This window comes from Piliocolobus tephrosceles, chromosome 15, assembly GCF_002776525.5.
Source record: "Piliocolobus tephrosceles isolate RC106 chromosome 15, ASM277652v3, whole genome shotgun sequence".
Taxonomy (NCBI): Eukaryota; Metazoa; Chordata; class Mammalia; order Primates; family Cercopithecidae; genus Piliocolobus; species Piliocolobus tephrosceles.
In genome coordinates, this window is record NC_045448.1 from 44,526,841 (window position 1) to 44,539,044 (window position 12,204).

The window sequence follows — 12,204 nt, forward strand, 5'->3', positions numbered from 1 at the left end:
AAATAAATAAATAAATAAATAAATAAATAAATAAATAAATAAATAAATAAAATAAAAAAAATTAAAGTGCTTTTAAAATTTTTAGGTAAAATTCTTTGTAGGGTTAAAGTAAGTTAAAATAAGTTACTTGTAGGCTATGTAAGCATCCCCTAATGTAGCTCAAACTCATCAATTCCAGTTGATTGAAACTAGGCAGTCTCTGAACAGACAAAAGAACTAACTCTGATCTACCTTCCACAGAAAAAAGATAAATTGGTTTTCACCCTGCTTAAACTAATGAAATAGCACTAGTTTACATAAAGAAAATAAATAATATAACCAAGCCACTCTCCGTATTTTCATTCTCATTTTGAAAACTTCACTTTGGGGCAAAAACTGGAGACATCAAAATATTATCAAATAAGGAGGAAATCCTCCTCTCATTCTTCTTTAAAACACCCACGTTGTTATGACATTGTTAACTTTCACTTTTAGTAAGATTCACTTTTATAAAACTTGATGTAGATTAATTTCTATAAAACAATATGGGTCTTTTGCCCCCCACCTCTTTCCCAACTTCAATTATACAATCAGAAAAACTTGCCTGTTGAAAACTTTTGAAAGGAAGAGGTAAAATAGTAGCTAGTCCTGTGATGGGCTGGATCTGGGTTTGCCAGCAGTACTAAAATGCCTGTGGAAAGGTACAGCAGCTTCCATTTAGCAGCTGCTTCTCTTCTCCCCTCTTGGCTCTCCAAGAACATGGCGCTTAACTGTTCTTTCCATTTCGGGTCCAATAGTTACAACATTTTGATAGACAAGTATAATTCCATGTTTGTAAAACCAAACAAAACCTTATCTAAAAGATAATACACTAAGTGGCTAACAATGATTATTTCTTTTTTTTTTTTTTTTGAGACAGAGTCTTGCTCTGTCGCCCAGAGCTGAAGTGCAGTGGCGCGATCTCAGTTCACTGCAAGCTCTGCCTCCCGGGTTCATGCCATTCTCCTGCCTCAGCCTCCCGAGTAGCTGGGACTACAGGCGTCCACCACCACGCCCGGTTAATTTTTTGTATTTTTAGTAGAGACGGGATTTCACCGTGTTAGCCAGGATGGTCTCGATCTACCGACCTCGTGATCCGCCCACCTCAGTCTCCCAAAGTGCTGGGATTACAGGTGTGAGCCACTGCGCCCGCCCATAATGATTATTTCTAAGAGGTGCAGCAAGCAAATGGTACTGAGAAGCAGTCATTTAAGATTTATTTGTTCTGTATTTTTGCATCTGTTTCAACAAGCATGTATTGCTTTTGTAATATAAAAATACTAATATTTAAAGATTTTCAGAGAAAAATAAATGAATTAAAGAAAAAAATTCCTAAGAATAAAAGGCTTGTGTTGTAATTCATTGTGTCAGCACAGGTGAAATTATCTGATATATGATATGCTAAAGTCTGATGACTCCTTAAATTCAAGGCTATAGTTTATACATTAATTTGTTCCCTACTTGCACAAATTTGTAAATTCTATATATTGAATATACCTGGAATATGGATATTTGTTATTTCCTTTTCTATGTCTCTTCTCTCTCTACTCCTCACCCTGCCAATCTTCCCTCTTTTACTTGATTTTGACCATAATGGCCTCCTTTATATTTGATATTTTCTGAGACAGGATCTTACTCTGTCACTTAGGCTGGAATGCAATGGAGCAATCACAGCTCACTGCAGCCTCAACCTCCTGGGCTCAAGCAATCCTCCCACATCAGCTTCCCAAGAAGCAGGGACTACAAGCATATGCCACCATGCCTGGCTAATATTTTTGGTTTTTGTAGAGATGTCTCACTATATTGCCCAGGTTGGTCTCTAACTTCTGGGCTCAAGTGATCCTCCCAGCTTGGCCCCCCAAAGTGTTGGGATTACAAGTTTGAGCCACTGTGCCTAGCCCTACACTTTTTTTTTTTTGAGATGGAGTCTCGTTCTGTTGCCCAGGCTGGAGTGCAGTGGCAAGGTCTTGACTCACTGCAACCTTCGCCTCCTGGGTTCAATGGATTCTCCTGCCTCAGCCTCCTGAGTAGCTGAGATTATAGGCACCTGCCACCACGCCCAGCTAATTTTTTCTATTTTTAGTAGAGACAGGGTTTCACTATGTTGGCCAGGCTGGTCTCGATCTCCTGACCTTGTGATCCACCTGCCTCGGCCTCCCAAAGCATTAGGATTACAGGCATGAGCTACTGCACCTGGCCAGTCCTACACTTCTTGAATTTTATAATTTCTCCCCAAATTCAGGGCCTCTGTACAAAACGGAATCCCCTGTCTCCTTTCTAGTTTACTCTTAACCATCCTAGTGGCTTTACCTGAGACATAACTTCCTTGGTGAAAACTTCCCTGATCTCTCTAGACTAGGTAAAATCCCTTTACTCTATGCTCCCACTGTACTCAGTATGTCCTCCTTTGCAGCAGTCAGTACGTTATTAATGACTTTTATAAACATGTCATCTTTCCTGCTAGCTGTAAGCTCCATGAGGGCAGGGAATGTATCAGTCTCGTTTACTCTAGCCACCTTCACAATTTTTACCATAACTACATACCAACTCTGACTATTAATTTTTTCTTAAAATCAACTTCTAAAAATCAGACATAAACAACATGTAAAATAAAAAGCTTGACATGCTATAAATTTTCTAATCCATGTTAAAACAAACATGAGTATTAAGGTTAAAAAAAATTCACATACCCCTAAAGTCATTTGGGTATTAACTATGGTCTAAGAAATCTATGTTAGGAAACCGTGCTAATGTAACTCCAACAATTGCATGGCATCTGGCAAACAGTATGCTTTCAGTAAATGGGAGCTGAAAGTGAAGATTACAAGACCTACCTTGCTTTTGGCTTCTAGGCGTAAAACACGACTAGTCTTTGTGATTGGGTCTTCATGCCCAGTTTCCTCAAACAGTTTGCCTTCTGCAAACTTGTACGTGTAATATTTTGGGGGACGTATTGGAGAGCAGAGTTGAAAGGGGCAGTTCTTTGGGTCAGAATTTGTATCCATTATGAATCCACAGGCCCAAGGAGGGAGCTAAAGAAATAAAACAGCTATTTTTATTCTTTATTTAGGCCACCAAGTATCATTAATTAAATTTCTAAGTCTTCTCCAAACAAGATGATGTGGGTATGTAGTTGACTTTTTGTTACCACACGATGCCTCATTCAAGGATTACTTTATCACAACAAAGTATATTTCAAATAAAAAACAAAATTGTACATTAATGACCAATAAAATAAGACAAACTGTAGGAAAATGATTTATGATTCTAGCTTTACATGAAATTGGCTTTAACATAAAAGTTTATTTTGGGGTATAAGCTTGGATAATAAAATAGTAAAATGGAAGAATAAGAGCAAATCAAATAGTAATTCCAGAACCTACCGACACTGAAAAGATCTCCATTCTCAAAGAACGTGAAATCCCTCACGTGAGTGTGTTTTTCATAATTTATCCACCAGTCCTTACCCCACTGCCTGGATAGCCACAGTGATGACAGTTATTATTTCAGGGCTATAAACGGGCTCAGCAGCATTAAGGCATTTGTAATTTGTTTCTAACTTTTAGCTCCTAGGCTAACCATTGTGCAGAACAAAACCTTTTCTGGCACATCTACTCTGAGAGACTCACAGCTATTATACTCAAAGTTCTTAACTTTAAGAAAAAAGGAAAGGAATCAAAATTTATTCTCTTAGAGCAGCAGGGTCCAGCTTCAAGCCTTCCACTAACATCCGTCTTACACCTTTTAAAGAACTCTGGTAAACAGGTTGACAGAGTGTTAGAAATGGTACCGAGAGGCAGAATATTAAAAGAAAATTGCCTTTCTTTTCCTGAGTAATTGTAGAAAGAGCAAATTCCTTAGAAAATCAGAGGCACAGAAACATCACTGGTGGGCACTACTGAAAAAGGGGCAGCCGGGGGATTTGTGCATAAAGAGGATACCATTCCACATGCAGCAACTACAGCCAGGGTTTACGTTCTCTGAGCAAATTTCTTCTTCTTAATAAAAAAAAATCTATTTTCATGAAACACATTAGTGGCAATCTCTAAAAGTTACTAATGTATGCTTCTCACATTGTTTTAAAGGATAACTTGTCTATTTAAATTTAAGCCATAACTGGAGAGTAAAATGTAAACAAAAATTGAGAAATCTGGTAGCAGTTACAAGCAAGCAAACTGAGACTTGAGAGGGGAAAAAAAGCAGCACTGCTACAAACCTCATAACCAGGCCTCAGAGTGAGGGTACAAGGTTCCTTAGCCCATGGAAGCTCAAGTTTTTCTGCCCTTTGGTGAGACTTCAGGACAGTCTCTATGTGACCCATGTAGTAAGCTGTCTTAGCTTTAGACCAAGTGGTTCCAGTAAATCAAAAAGTATTTTTGGTGTTTTTCTAAAACTAATGGGACCAACGTTAATGTTTTAATCATAATAAAAACTGTTTCAAGGCTATGGACTTTTAAAAGTTCATCCAGCTAATGCAGATATAAGTATTAACTAACTCAAGGATATCTTAAGTTAGTTTCCTATTGAGATAAGCCTATAGTGTATCTGTGTATATTAATAGACAGCACCAGAGAGTATGTAGGCCAGGAGACAGGGAGACATTCCTTAGATACCTGACAGAAACAGGTTCAGTTTTAGCACTCTAACAGCAAACTATAGTTATTTCATCAAAAGAATGATTAAGACATACATGCCCAAAGAAAATTGGCCTGAGTATGCAGACTGCTCCTCTAAATAAAACTGATGTTAGCATACAGCAAAAAACGTGCCCAACTGGCCTCAATTAAATATCATAACTTCTGGCCAGGCGCGGTGGCTCAAGCCTGTAATCCCAGCACTTTGGGAGGCTGAGACGGGCGGATCACGAGGTCAGGAGATCGAGACCATCCTGGCTAACACGGTGAAACCCCGTCTCTACTAAAAATACAAAAAAAACTAGCCGGGCGAGGTGGCGGGCGCCTGTAGTCCCAGCTACTCCAGAGGCTGAGGCGGGAGAATGGCGTAAACCCGGGAGGCGGAGCTTGCAGTGAGCTGAGATCCGGCCACTGCACTCCAGCTCAGGCAACAGAGCAAGACTCCGTCTCAAAAAAAATAAAAAATAAAATAAATAAATAAATAAATAAATAAATAAATAAATAAATATAATAACTTCTTTTTGTGACCAAAAAAAAAAAAAAAAAGAAAACTTCCACAAAATACTGATGGCATGATGACCAAGGATAGGAGGCGAGTATGTGAAGGGTTTTACATTTCTATTGCTAAGACAGAATTTATTTATTTATTTAGAGACGAAGTCTTGCTCTTGCACCCAGGCTGGAATGCAGTGGCTTGATCTTGGCTCACTGCAGCCTCCACTTTCCGGGTTCAAGCAACTCTCTTGCCTCAGCCTCCAGAATAGCTGGGACTACAGGCGCCTGCCACCATGCCTGGCTAGTTTTTGTATTTTTAGTATTTTTTGTATTTTTAGTAGAGACAAGGTTTTGCCATGTTGGCCAGGGTGGTCCTGAACTCCTAACCTCAGGTGATCCGCCTGCCTTGGTCTCCCAAAGTGCTGGGATTACAGGCTGAGATTGAATTTAAAAAGATCTTTTAGTCAAGTGCCCACTAGGCAGAGATATTACATATAGAAATATTTTATAATGCACTCACACTTTGGTTAAATATTTTGTCTTTTGTGTATGGCACTATCTGTGGATATTAATTAATATTATTCAGGTTCATAAAAATGGTCTGATCTATAAAATTCTCTTTATTATATACCAGGTACTAACCAGAAAGATCAAGTAGTATTTAATTCCACTTGATGATGACTAGAACATTATACAAGTCATAATAGGTACTATCATTTGGGAAGGGTCAGAAAATGAAGAGATAGAAGATACAGAATAAATTAAAGGCACAATGTTTGTTCTAATGGAATTTAAAACCATGGAAACTGGGGCATATCTTTAAAATAAGAATACTTACAAAAAATATAAAAGGTCATTATTTACTTAGAAGTCAAATGATATAGCAGAGTAAACTCCACATGACATTTCTAACTTTCCTGACATAGAATTTTGTTGTAACAAGTGCACTGCTAGAAATTATATATCCTCTCCCATTCCTATTCATACAGATTGAAATAAGAATAGATGCTCCACCAGTTTCCCAATTGAAAATGTCTAAATTTAGCACCAGTTAACATGTAAATGGTTAGCCATAGGCAGAAGATAGAAAACTGGATCCCTTCCTTACACCATATATAAAAATCAACTTAAGATGAATTGAAGACTTAAATGTAAAACCTAAGACTATAAAAACCCTTGAAGAAAACCTAGGAAATATAATTCTAGACAAGGGCAAAGATTTTATGACAAAGATGCCAAAACAATTGCAACAAAACCAAAAATCGGCAAATGGAAACTAAAGAGCTCCTGCACAGCAAAATAAACTATCAACAGAGTAAACAGACAACCTACAGAATGGGAGGAAATATTCACAAACTATGCATCTGACAAAGGTCTAGTATCCAGAATTTATAAGGAACTTAAATTAACAAGCAAAACAGACAGACAAAAACAGAAAAAAACCCCACCACCATAAAAAAGTGGGCAAAGGACACGAACAGACATTTTTAAAAGAAGACATACATGCAGCCAACAAGCATACGAAAACAGTGCTCAACATCACTAATCATTAGAGGAATGCAAATCAAAACCACAATGAGATACCATCTCACATCAGCTAGCATGACTGTAGTTACAAAGTCAAAATATACCATGCTGGTGAGGCTGTAGAAAAAAGGAAAAGCTTATACACTGCTAGTGGAAATGTAAGTTCAGCCACTGTGGAAAGCAGTTTGGGAATTTCTCAAAGAATGTAAAACAGAACTATGATTTGACTCAGCAGTCCCATTATTGGGTATATAACCAGAGGAATACAAATCGCTCTACCATAAAGACACATGCACACATTATGTTCATCACAATAGCAAAGACATGGAATCAACCTAAATGTCCATCAGTGATAGACTGGATACAGAAAATGTGGTACAGATACACCATAGAATACTATGCAGCCATAAAAAAGAAAGAGATAATGTTCTTTGCAGCAACACAGATGAAGCTGGAGGCCATTATCCTAAGCAAGCCAACAAAGGAACAGAAAATCAAACACCACATGTTCTCACTTAAAAGTGGGAGCTAAACATTTGAGTCCATATAGACATAAGGAAGAGAGTAACAGACACTGGGGCCTACCTGAGGGTTAAAGGAGGGTGAGGACTGAAAAACTACCTACTGTGTACTATGCTTATTACCTGAGTGACAAAACAATAGGTATATTAAACCCCTGTGACACACAATTTATCTATTAAACCAACCTGCACATGTACCCCTGAAAGTAAAATAAAAGTTAAAAAAAAAGAAATACTATCTAAAATAATAATATTAAAATTTTAAAAATTAGCAAGTGAAAAGAAATATTTTGCACTCCAGCAGATGAAGACAATAAGGAAATACCTCAAGTCAATCACCATTTTGGTTTTAGGACACTTACATAGTGTCCTAAGAGACTGGACATTACATTTGATCTTCTGATTTTAGGGAGTAGCTGGAGAATCTCAGTTGTTTCAGGTCCTTATTTCTTATTTATACCAATAAAACAATCTCAAAACTAGCTTCCTGCCGCTTACTTCTTTTTGGTTTAGTGTATCCTAATATGGCTGTCACTCCTCAAACCATTCCCTTGCTCAAAAACTTCAAATGTTACCTTTCATAATTTATTAATAAATTCCTCAAATTGACACTCACAAAAAGTCAAATCATGGCTTCATCCCCCAGAAATGTATAGCGCTTTAATAAAACAGAACAATTAACAGTTCCCCAAACATTTTCTGAATGTCAGAGCATAGAGCTTCATTTGATGACTTTCTCATCTTGGAATACCATCCCCTCTCCACCTGTCAAAATCCTCTCTCTCCTCTTTGGTTTATTTCACATTCAACCAACTTTACCAAAAGCTTGCCTGGACCTTCTTTCTCTAGTTTGGGCCCCACAGCACATTTTATGTTTTTGATATTACTTATTTAAATCCATGATATACTTAACCTTTGTGTACTAGTCTAATCTTATGATTAACTATATCCTCCTTAAGGCTAGGATATTCTACTTTAACAGCTTTCGACTCTATAATGCCCGATACAGTATTGTGCACATAAAAGTTCAATAAAAAGCCACTGAATTGATTGAAATTGCATTTTGACAGGAGTTTTAACAATATTGGAGTTAGGGACATATAAGTGGTCTATGCTGTTTGCTCATCAACTGGCTCAATAACTCTTTTCATATCAAACAAAATGGAAACCATCCTCTTTCCTTCAGTGCCTACTACCTTAACTCACATGTTAATGCTGCTTTAAAACTGGGCAGTAAGGTTGTCATTCACCAATTTTAGGAAGTTCACTTGTGAAGGCAGGTTATCTTTCCTGGTAGCCACAAGTAGTATCAACTAGTCAGCTTGCCAAGCAGTCTTGCCACTATTACCCTTCTGTGCTGCTGTGGAGATCACTGCTACTCCTACATTGAAAGAAACCAAAGTTTGCTCGCTGCATTCCCCGTGGATAAGAAAACTGGCAGAGAGAAGATGATGCAGACACAAGCATGTAGTGGCTAAAACACAGTGGGTACCACTATTGTCCCTGTTGGGGATGTGGGACGGGGGAGCAGCAGTCAGTGTTTAGGCACTAGTTACAAAGTTTGGCCTGAGTTATTGCTATACCTAAAGTTGTAGAGATATATGAGGTATAGAGAAATACAGAAAGAGAAATATTAGCACTTAACTCTACTTCTGAAGTCCATGCCATAAGACACTGTTTTAAGTAAAACTGCATAAAAAGCAAGATCCTCTAAGTAATTCTAAGATAACCCTCCTAAACCCAACAGTGAGTTTGCTAAATTCCATTTAAATTAAATTCCTTTTAAGAAAAAGAACACTGCTGCCACTATTCAAAATGTGATGTTCTGTTAAACTAAACTGCATATATATTTTGATTAATAGTATTAACTTCTGAAAATTAAACATACCTTTAGAGACCGAACTGAATCATCAGCCAGACCAATCACATTAACATAAAGGAGATTGCTGTGCTTCAGAAATAGAACACAGTGATCCTTAAACATGTCCAAGTCTATCACTTTTGTATTTCTCTTCATCGTAAAAAATAAATCCCAATTCATAATTGCAGGGGTATCAGCTGCTGTTCTCATTAGCTACATGAAACAAAGTTAGAAGACATATAGGTAAGAAAACATGAAGGCTACAGCATCCAGAGATGAAATCACTGAGAACTAGACCATACTAGTCCTCACTATTTTATGAAGAGCTGAAGGAACTAACTCTACATCAGGGATAAAGTGTGACCATCACCATATGAATGAGTCCTGACTAGCCTGCTGGGTGGCGAGACAGTATGACCCAGTGCTTAGCCAACCACTGGACATTTGAGTGAGGGCACTGACAGCTAGCTGACTGACTACAGATACATCAGTGAGCTTAGCTGATACCAGCAGAAGAACTGCCTAGCTGAGATCAATCCAAATTGCCAACTCATAAAATCACGAGTTTATAAGTCTGCTCTTTTAAGCTACTAAGTTTGATTTTGATAACATAAACTCAGGACAGAATATGTTTTATTTACTAACTTTTTAGGCACAATGAAAATATGTCGAAGCATTAGCTCTAAGGGAAAAGAAATGGGATTGGTTATACATAGGAAGGTGGCATCAATTTATAAAACAATCAGCTCTGGGAGCAAGAAATGTTGTTGATCAAAGTATGACACTTCTTAACAGCCCAAATGGGAACAAGGAGCATCTAGGATTACCTTAAATTCTGTAGGCTCTCCAACATTAGTGAGAATGTATAATTCATCATCTCTGTGTTCAACATAGTAAAGGACCCCATGTATTCGCTTCTGAATAAGCACTGGTGGGTCCCAAGGGCTCAGGCCATCTATCAACCACACTTCAGAAGTAGTCTTGTTCATAATATTTATGGTGAGGAAACGACTATCTTTTGTAAGATAAAGGAAAACAAAGCAGCTACAGAGACACAGAGAGAGAAACATGAGATCACAGTTTATTTCAGATGCATGCTACCTTGTTAAGGACAGTATCTCAGAGGTGGTCGGTATACATGTTGATTTACAATGCAGATAGGAAAGAAAAATAATTCCTTAGTGAATATCACTTGTAACTTTAACAGTTAGCTATTACTTTTCTCATTTTCTCCTAAAGGGCATTCAAAATCATTTACTTCTAACATTTTATCATAAATGTTTTTCAAAAATACAGAAAAGTTGAAAAAACCATCTCGATTCCATCATTGCTAACACTTTGCTATATTTACTTTATCACATATCTCTGCATCTATTAATCCATCTTTATTTGGATGCATTTCAAGGTAAACTACAGATGTCATATCTCAATCACATGAGTAGATAATACAGCTTTTTGCTGAGGAGAGGAGATAAAATTTCTATAGGAGACACAAATAGGGAATAAAAGAGACATGGAGTTATTTTTATTTTCTTCTTTCTCTGTATGCATCTTGGGTTTTTTTTTCCTTTCTCCCAGTTTTCACAATAAAATAGAATAGGAAGAAAACCCTTCACAATCTTACTAACGTAACACATTTAAAACATTAACATAGCTATTTTACTTTTTATATTTTTCCTTCTAAGGTATATTTATATTTCACGCATGTCTTTAAATAGATGTAATTATAATATAGATAAAATTTTTGATTCTGTATTTCTTATTTCATATAATATCCATTTTCTCGCTACATGAGTTGAAAGTCTTTGTGATTATTATTTTTAATGGCTACCTAATATTATAACAGGTTTAATGGCTACCTAATATTATATATGATAATTCTTAAAAATTTAGATTTTAATGTTTCATTATAATAAACAATATGACAAGGAACATATTCATGAAGATATTTTCCCCTTCCATGATCTTCACAATTATTTTCCCAGGATAAATTTTTAGAAATGGAAATACTAATTTAATAATTAAGTGTATTTTTATGACTTGATGAATACAATCAAATAATATCCTAGAAGCACTATCCTAACGTACTGGGTGGCTTTAAATGTTATATTTATAGTTTTCCTTATTATAAAAGTAATTTATACTGAAACTACTGAAAAATATAAAGAATCCCAGTGCTCCCAAATAACAGCTGCTTATAGTTTGGTAAAATTTCTTCTGGATTGGATCACATTACCATGTTTATTTGTCAGTCGTATTTCTTTTGTGAAATGTATCTATTTTAAACTTGGAATGTAGCTTAAATTATTAGTATGTAAATAGTTCTTTATAAATTAAGAATATTGGCTGGGTGCAGTGGCTCACAACTGTAATCCCAGCACTTTGGGAGGCCAAAGCAGGCAGATCACCTGAGATCAGGAGTTCAAGACCACTCTGGCCAACATGGTGAAACCCCATCTCCACAAAAAATACGAAAGTTAGCCAGGTATGGTGGCAGGTGTCTGTAATCCCAGCTACCTGGGAGGCTGAGGCAGGAGAATCACTTGAACCTGGGAGGCAGAGGTTGCAGTGAGCTGAGATCGCAACACTGCACTCCAGTCTGGGCAACAGAACGAGACTCCATTTCAAAAAAAAAAAAAATTAAGAATATAAACTTGTCTTTTTGTTGAAAACACTTTCTTCCATTTTGTTATCTAGATTTTAACTATTTACAATAGTTTTTATAGTTTTTGACTGGAGTTTAATCTTTTAGGTAATCGAGACTGCTACTACCCTTTGTAATTTCTTATATTGATTTTATGTTTCAAAAATATTCCAACCAAGCTGAGTAAAAAGCTATTTTCATCTAATTAAAAATATTATTTTTCTCAATGGATTCTTTAAATCTCTTAGGAATGTATGCTGACATATGCAATGATGAAAATTATTTTTTTCCAAATAATATTTCCCATTGCATTATAAAATAACACCCATTCATTTTTCATTAGTTTGTGATGCCTTTGATCCTATAAATTTTCATATATACTAAGATCTGTTTTAGAGTTATTTATTCTAGGCTCTATTATTTGTCTATAAATTTTTATTATTTTTACTGTTATTGCTTTATATGCTTTAATATATAATTGTAGGGCAAGCCCCCTACCCTACT

The 12,204-nt window shown here is 36.4% G+C and overlaps 1 protein-coding gene across 4 annotated transcripts in view; it reads right to left on the reverse strand.

Annotated features, from left to right (window-relative positions):
* Positions 1–12,204, reverse strand: part of PREPL (prolyl endopeptidase like) — a 53,471-nt gene that overhangs the window by 11,505 nt on the left and 29,762 nt on the right. For all 4 annotated transcript variants that reach the window (XM_023223804.2, XM_023223802.3, XM_023223803.2 and 1 more), the window contains 3 exons: positions 9,884–10,100; positions 9,084–9,269; positions 2,853–3,050 (listed from right to left, as the gene is read on the reverse strand). In XM_023223804.2, the coding sequence (XP_023079572.1) occupies positions 2,853–3,050; positions 9,084–9,269; positions 9,884–10,100 (601 nt within the window). The remainder of the gene's footprint in view (positions 1–2,852; positions 3,051–9,083; positions 9,270–9,883; positions 10,101–12,204) is intronic.